This window comes from Mus caroli, unplaced genomic scaffold, assembly GCF_978045245.1.
Source record: "Mus caroli unplaced genomic scaffold, Mus_caroli_1 scaffold_5, whole genome shotgun sequence".
NCBI classification, from domain to species: domain Eukaryota; kingdom Metazoa; phylum Chordata; class Mammalia; order Rodentia; family Muridae; genus Mus; species Mus caroli.
In genome coordinates, this window is record NW_028227260.1 from 133,561,129 (window position 1) to 133,579,601 (window position 18,473).

General features: G+C 38.4%; 1 protein-coding gene across 1 annotated transcript in view; it reads left to right on the plus strand.

Moving 5' to 3' along the window:
- Window positions 1-11,355: 11,355 nt before the first annotated feature.
- The window catches only part of LOC147004811 (X-linked lymphocyte-regulated protein PM1-like), a 133,277-nt gene continuing 126,159 nt past the window's right edge, over window positions 11,356-18,473 (plus strand). Inside the window, exons 1-2 of the mRNA XM_085838233.1 lie at window positions 11,356-11,464; window positions 11,865-11,931. Of these exons, the coding sequence (XP_085694359.1) occupies window positions 11,356-11,464; window positions 11,865-11,931 (176 nt within the window). The remainder of the gene's footprint in view (window positions 11,465-11,864; window positions 11,932-18,473) is intronic.

Here is an 18,473-nt window from a genome sequence, read left to right on the forward strand (position 1 = left end):
TTCAACAGTGAAGAAGCAATCTAAATCAATTATAGCCCATCAGGGGATTTCTCCCAGGGTGTACTTTTCACGAGCACAGACCAGGTTACACAACATATACACAAAGGAAAGGAGTTATCTTTACCTAGAGAGGTGGTTAGCTTGTAGATGTCAAGCATTACATCACTGTAGAGTGTCTTCTGGGAAGGGTTCAGTATAGCCCATTCTTCCTCATAGAAGTGCAATCCTACATCTTTGAATGTTAACAAGTCCTGAAGAAGAGAATGGAATTGAATTTAATACTGTAGCAGAAGCAGTTGTAGTACCTGCCTGTGAATCATGGCATAGGCTGCATGCTGAAGAAATTATCAGTAAAGAAAGAGAAACTGAGATGACCAGAAGTAGGCAAGTGGTTGTGAAATATTCAGTTTCCACTCTGATCATGCCAAGTCTAGTCACCTGGAGATCAGTAAGGTTGAATGTACCCCAGAAGACTAGGGTCTTAGCAGCAGGGAAAAACTAAAATGAGGCAGCCTGAAAAAGTGAAATGTTAAAATAAGATAAAACAATAACAAAAAGCAATCTGACTTTCTCCAGCCCCTCTACGGTCCAGTTGCTTCCTTGCGTACTTAACAACACCAGATCACTAGAAAACACTAGTGTTGGGCACATTGGTGTGTTGCTCTAAAGCTGCCTTGATCATTTTCTTTCTTGGGTGCTATCCTTCATGAAGTGATTTCTCTCTTTTCCTTCTCTGTAAAATATAAAGGACTGAACTTAAAAGCAATTTCTGGAGAGATATATGAGTTCCACCCTCTCTCTATAAGATCCAGTTACCACGAGACAGCCAAAATAAACTCTGCCTGACATTCTTAGGTTGAATTCTGAAAGAGGTGGTTTCTGTTGTCACTGGAGGTGTCACTTATTTCCCCATTCACTAGCAGCACCTAGAACATGGCACTAGGTTACACAGGCCAGTGGAAGGCCTCATCTCTCAACTCATGGATGTATTTTCAAAATAGGATACTGGTCCCAGCATCTATTCTACCTCTAGAGAACACAAATGCCAGCCCAGGCTCCTATACTGAACAAAACTCTCAATCACCATAAAGGGAGAAAACAATATATTCCACGACAAAACCAATTTTATACATAATCTTTCCATAAATCCAGCCCTACAAAGGATAACAGATGGAAAACACCAACACAAGGAGTGAAACTACACCCTAGAAGAAGCAAGAAAGTAATATTTCAACAAATCCACACAAACATAATTCCACCTCAAACAAGAAAATTAATAGGAAGTAACAATCACTTTTCCTTAATATCTATTAATATGAAAATTAATATTACCAACATGACCTAACTGATTGAAATTCAAAAATACGAGGAATTACAAATTGGCCTGTTGTCTCTAATTCGGGAAATGGAATTAATAGGTCCAATATTGTACGATTCATATACACTTTCTGCTTATTTGTACATGACAGGGTCTTGCTGTGTGTACCATAATGGTCTTGAAATCCTGCTTCTCCTATCTCAGCATCTCTATTAGTAGGATTGTTTATTTGATGTTTTTACACTATACTAGGGTTTTCAGAACAGCTTACATATTTCAAAACTATTTATACAGACAAAATAAATATAGACAATTAATTTGGGAGGTGGCTGATAAGAGAACAGCAAAGAGTGAGACTGAAGGCATTGCTTGATATTTATAATTATTGTATGAATTCTGAAGAAGAGGACTTCATAGGTTACTCTTTTTAAATTTTTTTTTATTAATTTAAGTATTTTCTTCATTTACATTTCCAATGCTACCCTGAAAGTCCTCCAAACCCTCCCCCCACTCCCCTCCCCCTCCCACTTCTTGGCCCTGGCATTCCCCTGTACTGAGGCACATTAAGTTTGCAAGACCAATGGGCCTTTCTTTCCAATGATGTCCAACTAGGCCATCTTCTGATATATAGGCAGCTAGAGACACGAGCTCCGGGGGATACTGGTTAGTTCATATTGTTGTTCCACCTATAGGGTTGCAGAGCCCTTTAGCTCCTTGGGTACATTCTCTAGCTCCTGCATTGTGTGCCCTGTGATCCATCCAATAGCTGACTGTGAGCATCCACTTCTGTGTTTGCTAGGCCCCAGCATAGCCTCGCAAGACACACGTATATCAGGGTCCTTTCAGCAAAATCTTGGTAGTGTGTGCAATGGTGTCAGCATTTGGACGCTGATTATAGGATGGAATCCCGGGTATAGCAGTCTCTAGATGGTCCATCCTTTCGCCTCAGCTCCAATCTTTCTCTCTGCAAGTACTTTGATGGGTGTTTTGTTCCCATTTTAAGAAGAAGCAAAGTGTCCACACTTTGGTCTTTGTTCTTCTGGAGTTTCATGTGTTTTGCAAATTATATCTTGTATCTTGGGTATTCTAAGTTTCTGGGCTAATATCAACTTATCAGTGAGTACATATCATGTGAGTTCTTTTGTGATTGGGTTACCTCACTGAGGATGATATCCTCCAGGTCCATCCATTTGCCTAGGAATTTCATAAATTCATTCTTTTTAATAGCTGAATAGTACTCCATTGTGTAAATGTACCACATTTTCTGTATCCATTCCTCTGTTGAGGGGCATGTGGGTTCTTTCCAGCTTCTGGCTATTACAAATAAGGCTGCTATGAACATAGTACAGCATGTGTCCTTCTTACCGGTTGGAATATCTTCTGGATATATGCCCAGGAGAGGTATTGCAGGACCCTCCGGTAGTACTATGTCCAATTTTCTGAGGAACCACCAGACTGATTTCCAGAGTGGTTGTACAAGCTTGCAATCCCACGAACAATGGAGGACTGTTTCTCTTTCTCCACATCCTCGCCAGCATCTGCTGTCACCTGAATTTTTGATCTTAGCCATTCTGACTGGTGTGAGGTGGAATCTCAGGGTTGTTTTGATTTACATTTCTCTGATGATTAAGGATGCTGAACATTTTTTCAGGTGCTTCTCAGCCATTTGTTATGCCTCAGGTGAGAATTCTTTGTTTAGCTCTGAGTCCCATGTTTTAATGGGGTTATTTGATTTTCTCGAGTCCACCTTCTTTAGTTCTTTATATATATTGGATATTAGTCCCCTATCTGATTTAGGATAGGTAAAGATCCTTTCCCAATCTGTTGGTGGCCTTTTTGTCTTATTGCTGGTATCTTTTGCCTTAAAGAAGCTTTGACATTTTATGAGGTCCCATTTGTCGATTCTCGATCTCAAAACACAAGCCATTGCTGTTTTATTCAGGAATTTTTCCCCTGTGCCCATATCTTTGAAGCTTTTCCCCACTTTCTCCTCTATAAGCTTCACTGTCTCTGGTTTTATATGGAGTTCCTTGATCCACTTAGATTTGACCTTAGTACAAGGAGATAGGAAACAACACCTTTCTCAATAGTCACAAGTAATATAAAATACCTTGGCGTGACTCTAACTAATGAAGTGAAAGATCTGTATGATAAAAACTTCAAGTCTCTGAAGAAAGAAATTAAAGAAGATTTCAGAAGATGGAAAGATCTCCCCTGCTCATGAATTGGCAGGATCAATATAGTAAAAATGGCTATCTTGCCAAAAGCAATCTACAGATTCAATGCAATCCCCATCAAAATTCCAACTCAATTCTTCAAAGAATTAGAAAGGGCAATCTGCAAATTCATCAAATAAAAACAATAACAAAAAACCTAGGATATCAAAAACTCTTCTCAAGAATAAAAGAACCTCTGGTGGAATCACCATGCCTGACCTAAAGCTGTACTACAGAGCAATTGTGATAAAAACTGCATTTTCCTGGTACAGCGACAGACAAGTATACCAATGGAATAGAATTGAAGACCCAGAGATGAACCCACACACCTATGGTCACTTAATCTTTGACAAGGGAGCTAAAACCATCCAGTGAAAAAAAAGACAGCATTTTCAACATATGGTGCTGGCACAACTGGTGGTTATCATGTAGAAGAATTGATCCATTCCTATCTCCTTTTACTAATGTCAAATCTATAGGTTTCTCTTATTCTGAGATGAATGCTTTTGAAAAATCATCATAGCCAATGTAACTGAATCCTACCCTCACCTAACTTCTGTGCCACCCTTGATGCAGAACCATTCTTCATTGAAACAGTTGATGAATGACTTCGGGGATAACCACCTTAATGCACACCATTTCTCAAATGAATGTAACCTGTTCCCTGTGGTCTGAGAATGACGAAATCACTCAAGTCAAATATCTTTGACCATACCAGGAAATCGGTATCCAAAAATCATGCCTACAATTCATTCCTTGGTGCAGCAGAACTTTCAACTCTTACCTCAGCTACTATGGTGGGAAAATCCTTTGGTGATGTGAGGGACATTGAAGTACAGCCTTATTACAATGAACTCCAATGTCCACAAACCGTTCTTATTTTGTTTGTATCACAGTAAGCCAAGATTTTTTTAATTTTATTTTTTATTAGATACTTTCTTCATTTACATTCCAAAAGTCCCCTACACCCTCACCCCTCCTTGCTCCCCAACCCACCTACTCCTACCTCCTGGCCCTGGAAGTACCCTGTACTGGGGCATATAACCTTCTCAAAACCAAGGGCTTCTCCCCCCAAAGATGGCCTACCAGGGTGTCCTCTGCTACATATTCAACTAGAGACACAAGCTCTGGGGGTACTGGTTAGTTCATATTGTTGTTCCTCATTTAGGGTTGCAGACCCCCTCAGCTCCTTGGGTACTTTCTCTAGCTCCTACACTGGGGACCCTGTATTACATCCAGTAGATGACTGTGAGCATCCATGTCTGTATTTTCCAGGCACTGGCCTAGCTTCATACAAGACAGCTATATCAGGGTCATGTTAGCATAATCTGTAAGCCAAATTTTTAAGCTCTACTAAAAACAAAACAAAACAAACAAACAAACAAACAAACAAAAAGACAATTTATTTATATTCATTAAAAAACCAATAGTGATATATTATTTTAAAATATCATACAGTTAATATATTTGGAGTTATTTAAAATTTATATTGAGAAAAATGTATTTTCAATATTTCTGTAGAAAAAGATCTACATAAGTCTGTTCAAGTGATTGTTGTTTTATATCAAACAACTTTTAATATTCATTTTTATTGTTACAATATTTTATAAATTTTAAAGAACATGATAAAAATGAAAGGTCTGATACGTTTTGAGTGGGCCTCTGCTGGAGGAGTTGGGGTACAAAAGGAAAAGAAGAATGTGATGTAAGTCTGTTTACTCAAAATATGTTTTTAAATGTTAACAAATTCAGATAAATTGAAATTATGTATATTTTCTTATCATAATGCAATAAAACTTAAATCAAAAAATATTTCTAGAACTTGTGGGACTGCTCAGCAGTTAGGAGCACTGGCTGCTCTTTTACAGTTCCTGAGTTCAATTCCCAGCAACCACATGGTGGCTTACTACCATTTATTAAGTGATCTGATGTCCCCTTCTGTCATGCAGGTGAACATATAAACAGAGTACTCATACATTTTAATAATAATAGACTTAAACACATTAAAATGTTTCTATTATTATCATTTAAGCACCCAACTTCTTCCTTCCATTTCTTTCCACCAAGCCGGGCCCATACATCCCTCTTTGCTGTTTTTCAAAGTTATAGACTTTTTGAAAAAACTAATGCACAAGTAGGAAAACTATGAAAGTAAATGGGAGGAATGCCCTAAGATACATTAAGTACCCACAAGACTAGTTGGAAAAATGGAAAAATTAGCTGTTAAGAGCAACTGTTCGTTGGGCAGTGGTGGTTCACACCTTTAATGACAGCACTTGGGAGGCAGAGGCCAAGGATTTCTGAGTTCGAGGCCAGCCTGGTGTACAGAGTAAGTTCCAGGACAGCCAGGGCTACATAGAGAAACCCTGTCTTGAAAAATAATTAAACAAACAAACAAACAAACAGCACCCGTTTTATGCAGAGGACCAGGCACAAAGCACCCACATTGTGGCTCACAATTTATGCACAGAACAGTTTCAGAGAATCAGTGCTCTCTTCCAGCCTCTGTAGGCAACAGAGGCATAAGAGAGAGAGAGGGCCTGTGCAGCCTAGCACATAAGTGAGAGAGAGGGCCTGGGCGGCCTAGCACATGGGGGGGGGCTGCAGGGCCTAGCACACTCTTGTAATCAAGCTCAGTATTAGGAAGGTGGAGACAGGAGGGTACCAGCGGTTGTAGGGGATCTGGATGCTCCCTTCTGATCTCTTAGCTCAGCATAGACTCTTGTGGTGTGCATATGTACATGCAGAAAAAGTCTACAAACATTAAATGTTTAAGCACATAAATAAATAAAACCCAAACTCGTGTACAAGAGCCTCTACAGTTGAAATAAAGTAGTGCTGTTTGCAGTGTTTCATATGTCACACATTTGTTCAAGTTTTTCAAATCTGTAAGGGCTCATAAACCCAGAAACTGGAAATCATTTGTCTTAAAGCTGGTAGCTCATTCCCACCTCCTGAAAACTCCCTTCAAACAAAGCCATGGTGCCTGGTACTCCATGTATGCATGTGCAGGGTATATTCAGCCAATCAGCACAGTCCCTGGGTGAGACCAGTTTTCTCCAGCTGGCATCAAAGGGTCCTCAGAGGCCTCTGTCTGGGCATCGCTGCTGACAAAGGATTTTTACCATTGAGGAGCTGAGCTCGGAAGGGTGCAGTTGTGAAGGTGTTCACCTCTGAGATAAACTGTAAGTGATAATCAGCTCTGATCAGGGTTGTTGGACAGTTAATCGAGGTGTGACAGGGTGGGGCATCTCAAGCCCAGGAGGCCACTATGTGAGGAAAAGCCTCCTGATCGCCATTTCCGATGGCTTCTGAGGGTAAAATGAAGGTGGAGGTGCCTCATGGCAGAGGATTGAACAGGCCAGGGCCTTAGAGGATTGTGAACCCTTGAAGGACACAATCTTGGGGCCTGGGGATAGGATCAGCGAGCTGGCTGCAGGATTTGGGGTCGGGGGAGCATGGGGCTGTGAGTGAGGAGCCTTGGAGCTTGTCCTGTGTGCTGTAAGGAGCCTTAGGGTCCAACTTGGCCCTTGTCCTGTGTGTTGTCCGGGATCCATTAGAAACACACTGAGGATTCCTCCCTTTTCATTGTCTTCTCTATGGTGTGTTCCTTTGGTATAGACTGTATGGACATTGTTGACAGGGCAGTGGAGTAGGAAGAATGAATGAATTAAAAGAAGAAGAGGAGGCATTGCAAGAGATTAATAAGTAATCTGGGAAGGATTCTGACTACAGATCCTCCTGTCTCAATCGCCCATGTATTGGGATTAAAGACTTGCACCACCAAGTTCAGCTTTTACTCTCAGTTTTAGTTCTGTCGGATGGGATCTTCCTTTGTAGCTCAGGCTGGCCTGGCTTGGGCTGGCCTTGAACTTACAATATTCAGATATTTGAAATCTTCAGCTTTCCCCAACCCCAAGTTTCTCCAATACAAGGCCTTTTTGTGTGGGTTGTGGTGGTGGTGGTGAGTGTTTTTTTTAGACGGAGCATTGGGTCTTCTTGACATGAATATATAGTTACCTTGTTCTTTATCTTTCTGGAGAGAACTGTGAGTTTACATTAAGATTGAGATACACTGAAAAACGGAATTGCTGATGTTTTGTTTAAAAAGAATCTGTGCCCCAAAAGAAATAGAAGCAGTCATTAATAGTTTCCCAACCAAAAAAAGCCCAGGACCAGATGGGTTTAGTGCAGAGTTCTATCAGACCTTCAAAGAAGACCTAATTCCAGTTCTTCACAAACTATTCCACAAAATAGAAACAGAAGGTACTCTACCCAACTCATTCTATGAAGCCACAATTACTCTGATACCTAAACCACAAAAAGACCCAACAAAGATAGAGAACTTCAGACCAATTTCCCTTATGAATATCGATGCAAAAATCCTCAATAAAGTTCTTGCTAACCGAATCCAAGAACACATCAAAACAATCATCCATCCTGACCAAGTAGGTTTCATCCCAGGGATGCAAGGATGGCTCAATATACGGAAATCCATCAACGTAATCCAGTATATAAACAAACTCAAAGACAAAAACCACATGATCATATCGTTAGATGTGGAAAAAGCATTTGACAAGATCCAACACCCATTCATGATAAAAGTCTTGGAAAGATCAGGAATTCAAGGCCCATACCTAAACATGATAAAAGCAATCTACAGCAAACCAGTAGCCAACATCAAAGTAAATGGTGAGAAGCTTGAAGCAATCCCTCTAAAATCAGGGACTAGACAAGGCTGTCCACTTTCTCCATACTTATTCGACATTGTTATTGAAGTCCTAGCCAGAGAAATTCAACAACAAAAGGAGATCAAAGGGATACAAGTTGGAAAAGATGAAGTCAAAATATCACTTTTTGCAGATGATATGATAGTATATATAAGTGACCCTAAAAATTCCACCAGAGAACTCCTAAACCTGATAAACAGGTTCGGTGAAGTAGCTGGATATAAAATTAACTCAAACAAATCAATGGCCTTTCTCTACACAAAGAATAAACAGGCTGAGAAAGAAATTAGGGAAACAACACCCTTCTCAATAGTCACAAATAATATAAAATATCTTGGCGTGACTCTAACTAAGGAAGTGAAAGATCTGTATAATAAAAACTTCAAGTCTCTGAAGAAAGAAATTATAGAAGATCTCAGAAGATGGAAAGATCTCCCATGCTCATGGATTGGCAGGATCAACATTGTAAAAATGGCTATCTTGCCAAAAGCAATCTACAGATTCAATGCAATCTCCATCAAAATTCCAACAAAATTCTTCAACGAATTAGAAAGTGCAATCTGCAAATTCATCTGGAATAAAAAAAAAACCTAGGATAGCAAAAACTCAGAACCTCTGGTGTAATCACCATGCCGGACCTAAAGCTTTACTACAGAGCAATTGTGATAAAAACTTCATGGTACTGGTATAGTGACAGACAAGTAGACCAATGGAATAGAATTGAAGACCCAGAAATGAAGCCACATACCTATGGTCACTTGATCTTCGACAAGGGAGCTAAAAACATCCAGTGGAAGAAAGACAGCATTTTCAACAAATGGTGCTGGCACAACTGGTTGTTATCATGTAGAAGAATGCGAATTGATCCATTCCTATCTCCTTGTACTAAGGTTAAATCTAAGTGGATCAAGGAACTTCACATAAAACCAGAGACACTGAAACTTATAGAGGAGAAAGTGGGGAAAAGCCTTGAAGATATGGGCACAGGGGAAAATTCTTGAATAGAACAGCAATGGCTTGTGCTGTAAGATCGAGAATTGACAACTGGGACCTCATGAAACTGCAAAGCTTCTGCAAGACAAAAGACACCGTCAATAAGACAAAAAGGCCACCAACAGATTGGGAAAGGATCTTTACCTATCCTAAATCAGATAAGGGACTAATATCCAATATATATAAAGAACTCAAGAAGGTGGACTCCAGAAAATCAAATAACCCCATTAAAAATGGGGCTCAGAACTGAACAAAGAATTCTCACCTGAGGAATACCGAATGGCAGAGAAGCACCTGAAAAATGTTCAACATCCTTAATCATCAGGGAAATGCAAATCAAAACAACCCTGAGATTCCACCTCACTCCACTCAGAATGGCTAAGATCAAAAATTCAGGTCACAGAAGATGCTGGCAAGGATGTGGAGAAAGAGGAACACTCCTCCATTTTTGGTGGGATTGCAAGCTTGTACAACCACTCTGGAAATCAGTCTGGCGGTTCCTCACATAATTGGATATAGTACTACGGGAGGATCCAGCAATACCTCTCCTGGGCATATATCCAGAAGATGTCCCAACCGGTAAGAAGGACACATGCTCCACTATGTTCATAGCAGCCTTATTTATAATAGCCAGAAGCTGGAAAGAATCCAGATGTCCCTCAACAGAGGAATGGATACAGAAAATATGGTACATTTACACAATGGAGTACAACTCTGCTATACAAAAGAATGAATTTATGAAATTCCTAGCCAAATGGATGAACCTGGAGGGCATCATCTTGAGTGAGGTAACACAATCACAAAGGAACTCACACAATATGTACTCACTGACAAGTGGATATTAGCCCAAAACTTAGGATACCCAAGATATAAGATACAATTTGCTAAACGCATGAAACTCAAGAAGAATGAAGACCAAAGTGTGGACACTGTGCCCCTTCTTAGAATTGTGAACAAAACACCCATGGAAGGAGTTACAGAGACAAAGTTTGGAGCTGTGATGAAAGGATGGACCATCTAGAGACTGCCATATCCAGGGATCCATCCCATAATCAGCTTCCAAACGCTGACACCATTGCATACACTAGCAAGATTTTGCTGAAAGGACCCAGATATAGCTGTCTCTTGTGAGACTATGCAGGGGCCTAGCAAACACAGAAGTGGATGCTCACAGTCAGCTATTGGATGGATCACAGGGCTCCCAATGGAGAATCTAGAGAAAGTACCCAAGGAGTTAAAGGGATCTGCAACCCTATAGGGGGAACAACATGATGAACTAGCCAGTACCCAGGAGCTCTTGTCTCTAGCTGCATATGTATCGAAAGATGGCCTAGTCGGCCAGCACTGGAAAGAGAGGCCCATTGGACTTGCAAACTTTATATGCCCCAATACAGGGGAATGGCAGGGCCAAAAGAATGGGAATGGGTGGGTAGGGAAGTGGGGGGTTATGGGGGACTTTTGGGATAGCATTGGAAATGTAATTGAGGAAAATACGTAATAAAAAAAACATAAAAAGAATTTGTGGGAGATAGGACCAAACTTCAGATGCTTTAGAAATTAAATGTGAACACATTTTGCTCATCATAAGAGGGGAGGACTCACATATTAAAAGGCTGGCCTGTTTTTCCCATTTTAAAACTGACAAATAACAGATTGTTAACTTTGGTTCTAAAGGAGATGTTTTTTAAAGAAGTAAGTTAAAAAAGTTTTAAAAACAATGTTGGAAGTGAGAACGACATGATAAATTGGATACATGGAGGAAATGGTCAGGGGAAATGCATACACACACACACACACACACACACACACACACATGCACACACACACACACACACACACACACACACACACACACACACACATATATATATACTTGTCACCATATTGAATATGTATACAAAATTCTCTGTTAAGGAGTAATTATTAAAAAATAAATGTTAAAACAAAAGAAATGATTTTTAATTGAGCTAAAATAATTATTTGATTTTTTGACATTTTTAACTATTTAGGTGATAACCATGGGTATTTTTTTTCTGTTTTCCTTTTTACTATTTTTTTTTTTAACTAAGAAGACATCTGAGTGCTCACCAAGAGAAGAATGGCTCTTAAGAATGTCATGGTGGTGCTAAAGGAGGAGAGCTTATTACTTTTTGACTTCGATGATGAAGAAGATGACATAAATGTTTTGGAGGAGGTTCTTTCTGAGGGTATAGCATATCCAATGTTGGGCATTGACTGTGTCCTGCAGTTCATTAGACTTTTCCCTAGTCACCTGAATTGGAAGAAGTCTTTGCTAAGAGTTTTCATATACTTCATTTCTAATTTTACCTATATCTATATATTCCTATACCAGATTTTGAGCAGCACATAAACTTTCTCTTGGCAATGTTGTCACAGTATGTTGAGAAACAATAACTTGCTATGATTTTACCCCAGGAAAAGACTTGACATGAATTTATTTCATAAAACCTGAAAATAAATTATTTCATTTCTAAAAGCTGCTTCAAATCTCACCTGGGCATTTTTCCAGGGAAATGCAAATTGATAGTACTTTATTAATTAATAGAGCATACTTTTAAATGTTTCCATTTTCTATTGTTAATACAGTAAAGAGCCCAGCATTTGACAAGGATGAGAATATATTGCCTCATGTAGAAGCAGATGAAGATATGGGGTAATATTTTCTTTTTTTTTTTTTTTTTTGCCAGTTCAATAGAATACTTCAAAAGTAGTGTTTGTGATCCCTTCACTTAAAGGTAGATTAAGGATGACCAACAATTCAAGGTCAGACTCAGCTATATATATAGTTCAAGCCCATTCTAGTTTCCTTGATCACAAACACATAGCAACTAGGACAATAGAACCACCTGCATGAGATCTTCGCTGCATCCAAATGGTAGGTAGCTCACAACTATCTATAATTCCATGATCATAAATCACTCCAGATCTCACCCCCTCTTCTGATCTCTGTGGACACACATGTGTCAGACACAGGGGCATTTGTGGAAAACACCCATATGTATAAAAGAAAAAATCAAAATAAATTGTGTGGGAGAGAAAGTCCTGAAGTTTAAACATTATGTTTATCAATTGAATGAACTCATTTTAATAGTTCCTTTTGTTGAGTCCTTTGTCAATATTTTGTATTTTTGCTTGGTTTGAGACAGGTTCTTACTACAAATTGTGAGTTCAAACTTCCCTGGAAGTTGTTATGAGGCCAATTCTAGGCTTAATATATACATCTCCTCTGTCAGCTTCCTGGGTGCTAGAATTACAGACATGAGACACGACACATGGTTTGGGAATCAGTATTTTTTTCAAAAGAGTTAATAACAATTGGTTCTTTTATAGGAATTACTGATCTCAGGAAGCTTTTCCAGAGTCATATTTTTCTATTTGGTGGTGACAAAGAAGTTGTTTTCTAATCTGTTTCATAAGTGTGTGATTATAGATACTAAAAGTATAAAATTGTATCTAATAGTACAGATTCATTCTAGTTACCGAAGGGTTCCTATTTATGGTAGAAAAACATGCTTAGTAAACATTATTTGAAGTATTCAATTTTTATGCACTGCTCTGCTTACTACTACGAATCCCCTATGAAGAGCGCCATGAAATTAAATCTTAAACTATTTCTAAGTTATCTCCTTGCTTACATGAGTTAATTTTTCATTCTTGTGTGTGTGTGTTATACATGTGTGTGCACCTGCATGAGTAATTATTTGGGAGCATGTGGCAGTCAGAGGCTGATATTGGAATGCCTTTGTCAATCATGTATGTGTGTGTATGCGTTGCCTGTATGCATGTATGAATGCTCCATGTGCTTGTCTGGTGTCTTAAAAAGTCTGAAAAGGGCATTAGATCCCTGCGGGTCTGATTATGAGGCACCATGTGGTTGCTGGGAATTGAACCCAGGTTCTCTGGAAGACCCGTCAATGTTCTTAACTACTGAGCAATCTTTCCAGACTCTCCAAATTATTCTTTTGAGACAGGATTTTTCTGTATCTCTAGCTAACATTTTTGTGAGACTGAATGGCTAAAGCATCCCAGAGCTCTGCCTACCTCTACCCCTAAGTTCTGTAGTTAAGGACACACTCCATCATACCTGGCTTTTATGAAGGTGGTTGAAATTCAAACTCAGGCTCTCCTGCCTTGCACAACAAGCAAGTTAACCACTAAGACATCTCTGCAGACCAAAACTATTATATCTGTATCTATCTATATCTATATCTATATCTATATCTATATCTATATCTATATCTAAATATATCTATATATCACACATATATTATATATAATATATAATATATGAGCATAGAGCCTATTTTATACAAATATCTTACTATTTGATATAAGATGACTCAGATTCTAATTTTTGTGAGTACTTTTATGTATTTTAAAGCTTCAGTTCCAAGATTGTACTTTCAGTATCATTTCTGTAGTTAAAGCTTGACTGCTAACCACAGTACAGAAGCACACTATATCATTTCAGTTGGACAGTATTTCTTGAATTTAGAAATATTTCTCTTTAGCAAAGTGTTTGTGAAGCACTTAAATGTTACCTTGACCCTTTTGCATTTTCCTGGATTGTTTATTATCATTTCTCAATTTTATTTTTTTTCACTTCTTTTTTTGTATTAGGTATTTTCTTAATTTACATTTCAAATGTCATACCCAAAGTCCCCTATGCCCTCCCCCACCCTGTTCCCAACCCACCCACTCCTGCTTCCTGGCCCTGGCATTCCCCTATATTGGGGCATATGATCTTCACAAGACCAAGGGCCTCTCCTCCCATTGATGGCCGACTTGGCCATCCTCTGCTACATAGGCAACTAGAGACACAGTTCTGTGGTGTTCCTGTTAGTTCTTATTGTTGATCCTCCTCTAGGGTTTCAGACCCCTTTAGCTCCTTGGGTACTTTCTCTAGCTTCTTCTTTAGGGGACCTGTGTTCCATACAATAGCATCCATTTCTGTATTTGCCAGGCACTGGCATAGCCTCACAAGAAAGAGCTATATCAGGATCCAGTCAGCAAAATCTTGCTGGTATATGTGATAGTATCTGGGTTTGGTGGTTGTATATGGGATGGATCCCCAGCTGGGGCAGTCTCTGGATGGGCCTTTCTACTGTCTCAGCTCTGAGCTTTGTCTCTGTAACTCCTTCAATGGGTATTTTGTTCCCCAATCTAAGAAGGACAAAGTATCCACATTTGGGTCTTACTTCTACTTGAATTTCATGTGTTTTATAAATTGCATCTTGGGTATTACAAGTTTCTGGGCTACTATCTACTTATCAGTGAGTGCATATCATGTGTGTTCTTTTGTTATTGTGTTACCTCACTCAGGATGATATCCTCCAGATCCATCCATTTGCCTAAGAAATTTATAAATTTATTGTATTTAATTGCTGAGTAGTACTCCATTGTAAGATTGTACCACATTTTCTGTATCCATTCCTCTTTTGAGGGACATTCCTCTGGGTTCTTCCCAGCTTCTGGCTATTATAAATAAGGCTGCTATGTACATAGCAGAGCATGTGTCCTTATAACCAGTTGGAGCATTTTCTGGGTATATCCTCAGGGGTGGTATAGCTGGGTCATAAGGTAGTACTATGTCCAATTTGCTGAGAAACAACCAGAATGATTTGAAGAGTGGTTGTAACAGCTTGCAATCCGACCAGCAATGGAGGAGTGTTCCTCTTTCTCCACATCCTTGCCAGCATCTTCTGTCAACTGAATTTTTGATCTTAGCCATTCTGAATGGTGTGAGGTGGAATCTCAGGGTTGTTTTGATTTCCATTTCCCTGAAGAGTAAGCATGTTGAACTTGCTTATATATTGGATATTAGTCCACTATCTGATTTAGGATAGGTAAAGATCCTTTCCCAATCTGTTGGTGGCCTTTTTGTCTTATTGATAGTGTCTTTTGCCTTATAGAATCTTTGCAATTTTATGAGGTCCCATTTGACAATTCTTGATCTTAGAGCACAAGCCATTACTGTTCTATTCAGGAATTTTACCACTGTGCTCATATCTTCGAGGCTTTTCCCTACTTTCTCTTCTATAAGTTTCACTGTCTCTGGTCTTATGTGGAGTTCTGTGATCCATTTAAATTTGACCTTAGTACAAGGAGATAGGAATGGATCAATTAGCATTCTTCTACATGATAACCGCCAGTTGTGCCAGCACCATTTGTTGAAAATGCTGTCTGTTTTCCACCTGAAGGTTTTAGCTCCCTTGTCAAGGATCAAGTGACCATAGGTGTGTGGGTTAATTTCTGGATCTTCAAGTCTATTCCATTTGTCTATCAGACCTTCAAAGAAGATATAAGTCCAGTTCTTCACAAACTATTCCACATATGAAGCCACAATTACCCTGATACCTAAACCAGAGAAAGACCCAACAAAGATAGAGAACTTCAGACCAGTTTCCCTTATGAATATCAATGCAAAAATACTCAATAAAATTCTTGCTAACCGAATCCAAGAATACATCAAAACAATCATCCATCCTGACCAAGTAGGTTTCATTCCAGGGATGCAGGGATGGTTTTATATATGGAAATCCTTCAATGTAATCCACTATATATACAAACTCAAAGACAAAAACCACATGATCATCTCCTTAGATGCGGAGAAAGCATTTGACAAAATCCAACACCCATTCATGACAAAAGTCTTGGAAAGATCAGGAATTCAAGGCCCATACCTAAACATGATAAAAACAATCTACAGAAAACCAGTAGCCAACATCAAAGTAAATGGTGAGAAGCTGAAAGCAATCCCAGTAAAATCAGGGACTAGAAAAGGCTGCCCACTTTCTCCCTACCTATTCAACATTGTACTTGAAGTCCTAGCCAGAGCAATTCAACAACAAAAGGAGATCAAGGGGATACAAATTGGAAAGGGAGAAGTCAAAATATCACTCTTTGCAGATGATATGATAGTATATATAAGTGACCCTAAAAATTCCACCAGAGAACTCCTAAACCTGATAAACAGCTTCAGTCAAGTAGCTGGATATAAAATTAACTCAAACAAGTCAATGTCCTGTCTCTATACAAAGGATATACAGGCTGAGAAACTAATTAGGGAAACAACATCCTTCTCAATAGTCACAAATATTATAAAATATCTTGGTGTGACTCTAACTAAGGAAGTGAAAGATATGTATGATAAGAACTTCAAGAGTCTGAAGAAAGAAATTGAAGATCTCAGAAGATGGAAAGATCTCCCATTCTCATGGATTGGCAGTATCAATATAGTAAAAATGACTATCTTGTCAAAAGCAATCTGCAGATTCAATGCAATCCACATCGAAATTCCAACCCAATTCCTCAATGAATTAGAAAGAGCAATCGGCAGATTCATCTGGAATAACAAAAAACCTAGGATAGCAAAAACTCTTCTCAAGGATAAAAGAACCTCTGGTGGAAACACCATGCCTGACCTAAAGCTGTACTACAGAGCAATTGTGATAAAAACTGCATGGTACTGGTATAGTGACAGACAAGTAGACCAGTGGAATAGAATTGGGAACAAGTTTTTAATTGCTATCAATGTTTGATAAAACTCCAGTAAAACTTTCTTCTAAACAGTCTTAGGAATTGTTCCCATTTCCCATTGAGAACATTAGTTCAATGTTTAATTCTTCCATATCTTTTAGAGTCTCAAATTGAGCTATAGATTCCGTATGTTCCTTTGTGCAGTGGTTCATAATTTCACTAAATCTGCCTTACTGCTATTAGCATTAGTTCATTCTTTGTACTGTCAAACATCATCATCGTTGTATTATGAGAACTCTTTACTGATCTCTGGTTTTCAGTCCTTCCTTCATATTTCTGCCATGTTGTCTTTTTCTGATATCTCTTTTCCCTCCAAATCCATCAGTAATTAAAGATTCCCTGTGACTGAGTCGTTCTTAAAGCTTTATTTACTACAAATACCCATTATTTCCACTTATCCATTGATGTCTTATTGATTGGCCAACTAAACCAAAGTCATTTTCCAATTTGTGTTTAGTAAACACAGAAAGCAGCATTTCTATTTATATTTTAATTTATTACTATTGTGTTTATGCTTTTCCTTACTGGAGAAAAAGAAGCAAGAGTCTTCAGTGATGGTGGTGGTGATGATGATGATGATGATTCTTCACAGCACTTAATCTAGTACTCTTTGGGGTAGTAGGAAGTCAGTCAGTTATTTATTGAATGCATGTTAGTGGTTTAAATTTTATTTCTTCTGCCTACATGGGATAGTACATGTCTATAATGCTAATATTAAAGAGGCCAGAGTGGGAAGATGCTAAGTTTGAGGCCTGAGTGAGCTACCATAGTGAGACCTTACCTTTAAAAAATACGGCACATATATGAATTTTTTAAAATATAAAAGCCCCTGAATTACTAAAATGTAATATTTTAGAGGTAGGTCTCACTATATAGCCTTAGAAGGTCATTAGAGCTCACTATATAAACCAAGTTAGCCTTGAACTGACAGAAATTCACCTGACTCAGTCTTCCAAGTGCTAGGAATAAGGGTATGTACCACTACATACAGCTAAACAATGTAATTTTAACTTACATAAATTAAAAAGATCTCATGGTACAGATCATTTTTTTCCTTTAGTGAATTCATGTCACATTACCATTCATCCAAATAAAATATACCCGATGTTTTGAAACTTACTAGAAAAATTTTAAATTATCATACTGATGGGATATTGTAGTTTTTATTCACATGTCTGTTTTATTCTCTTTTTTGAGTCAGATCTCACTGTGTTCCTCAGGTTTATCTTTGATCTCTGTCCTCCTTGAGCTTCAAGAGTACCTAAACTGTGCACAACATTTTTGCTCCCTTTTGGCATTACCAGTTCATTGAACTGTTGTTTTGGAGAAATATGCTAATTTCATCACTTTAACAACATTGTACTCATGTCTGCTATATTTCACTCCATTATAGATTATTCTTGTGTTATTTACATTTTTTGAAAATTGGAATAAATAATGAGCATTATTTGAGTACTGATGAATTCTCACTTGTGAAAATGAATTTTGCAATTTAGAACCTAAGGTGAAACATGGATTATAACTAAACTAGCCTCCTGTGTTTTAGAATTTGAAAAATATGGAGGATAAAAATGATAATGTATATAGTGCTTCATTAATTGAATTTTAAAAAGAAATTGCTGAGTATCAAAGGAAACAAATGATGGAAACTCTAAG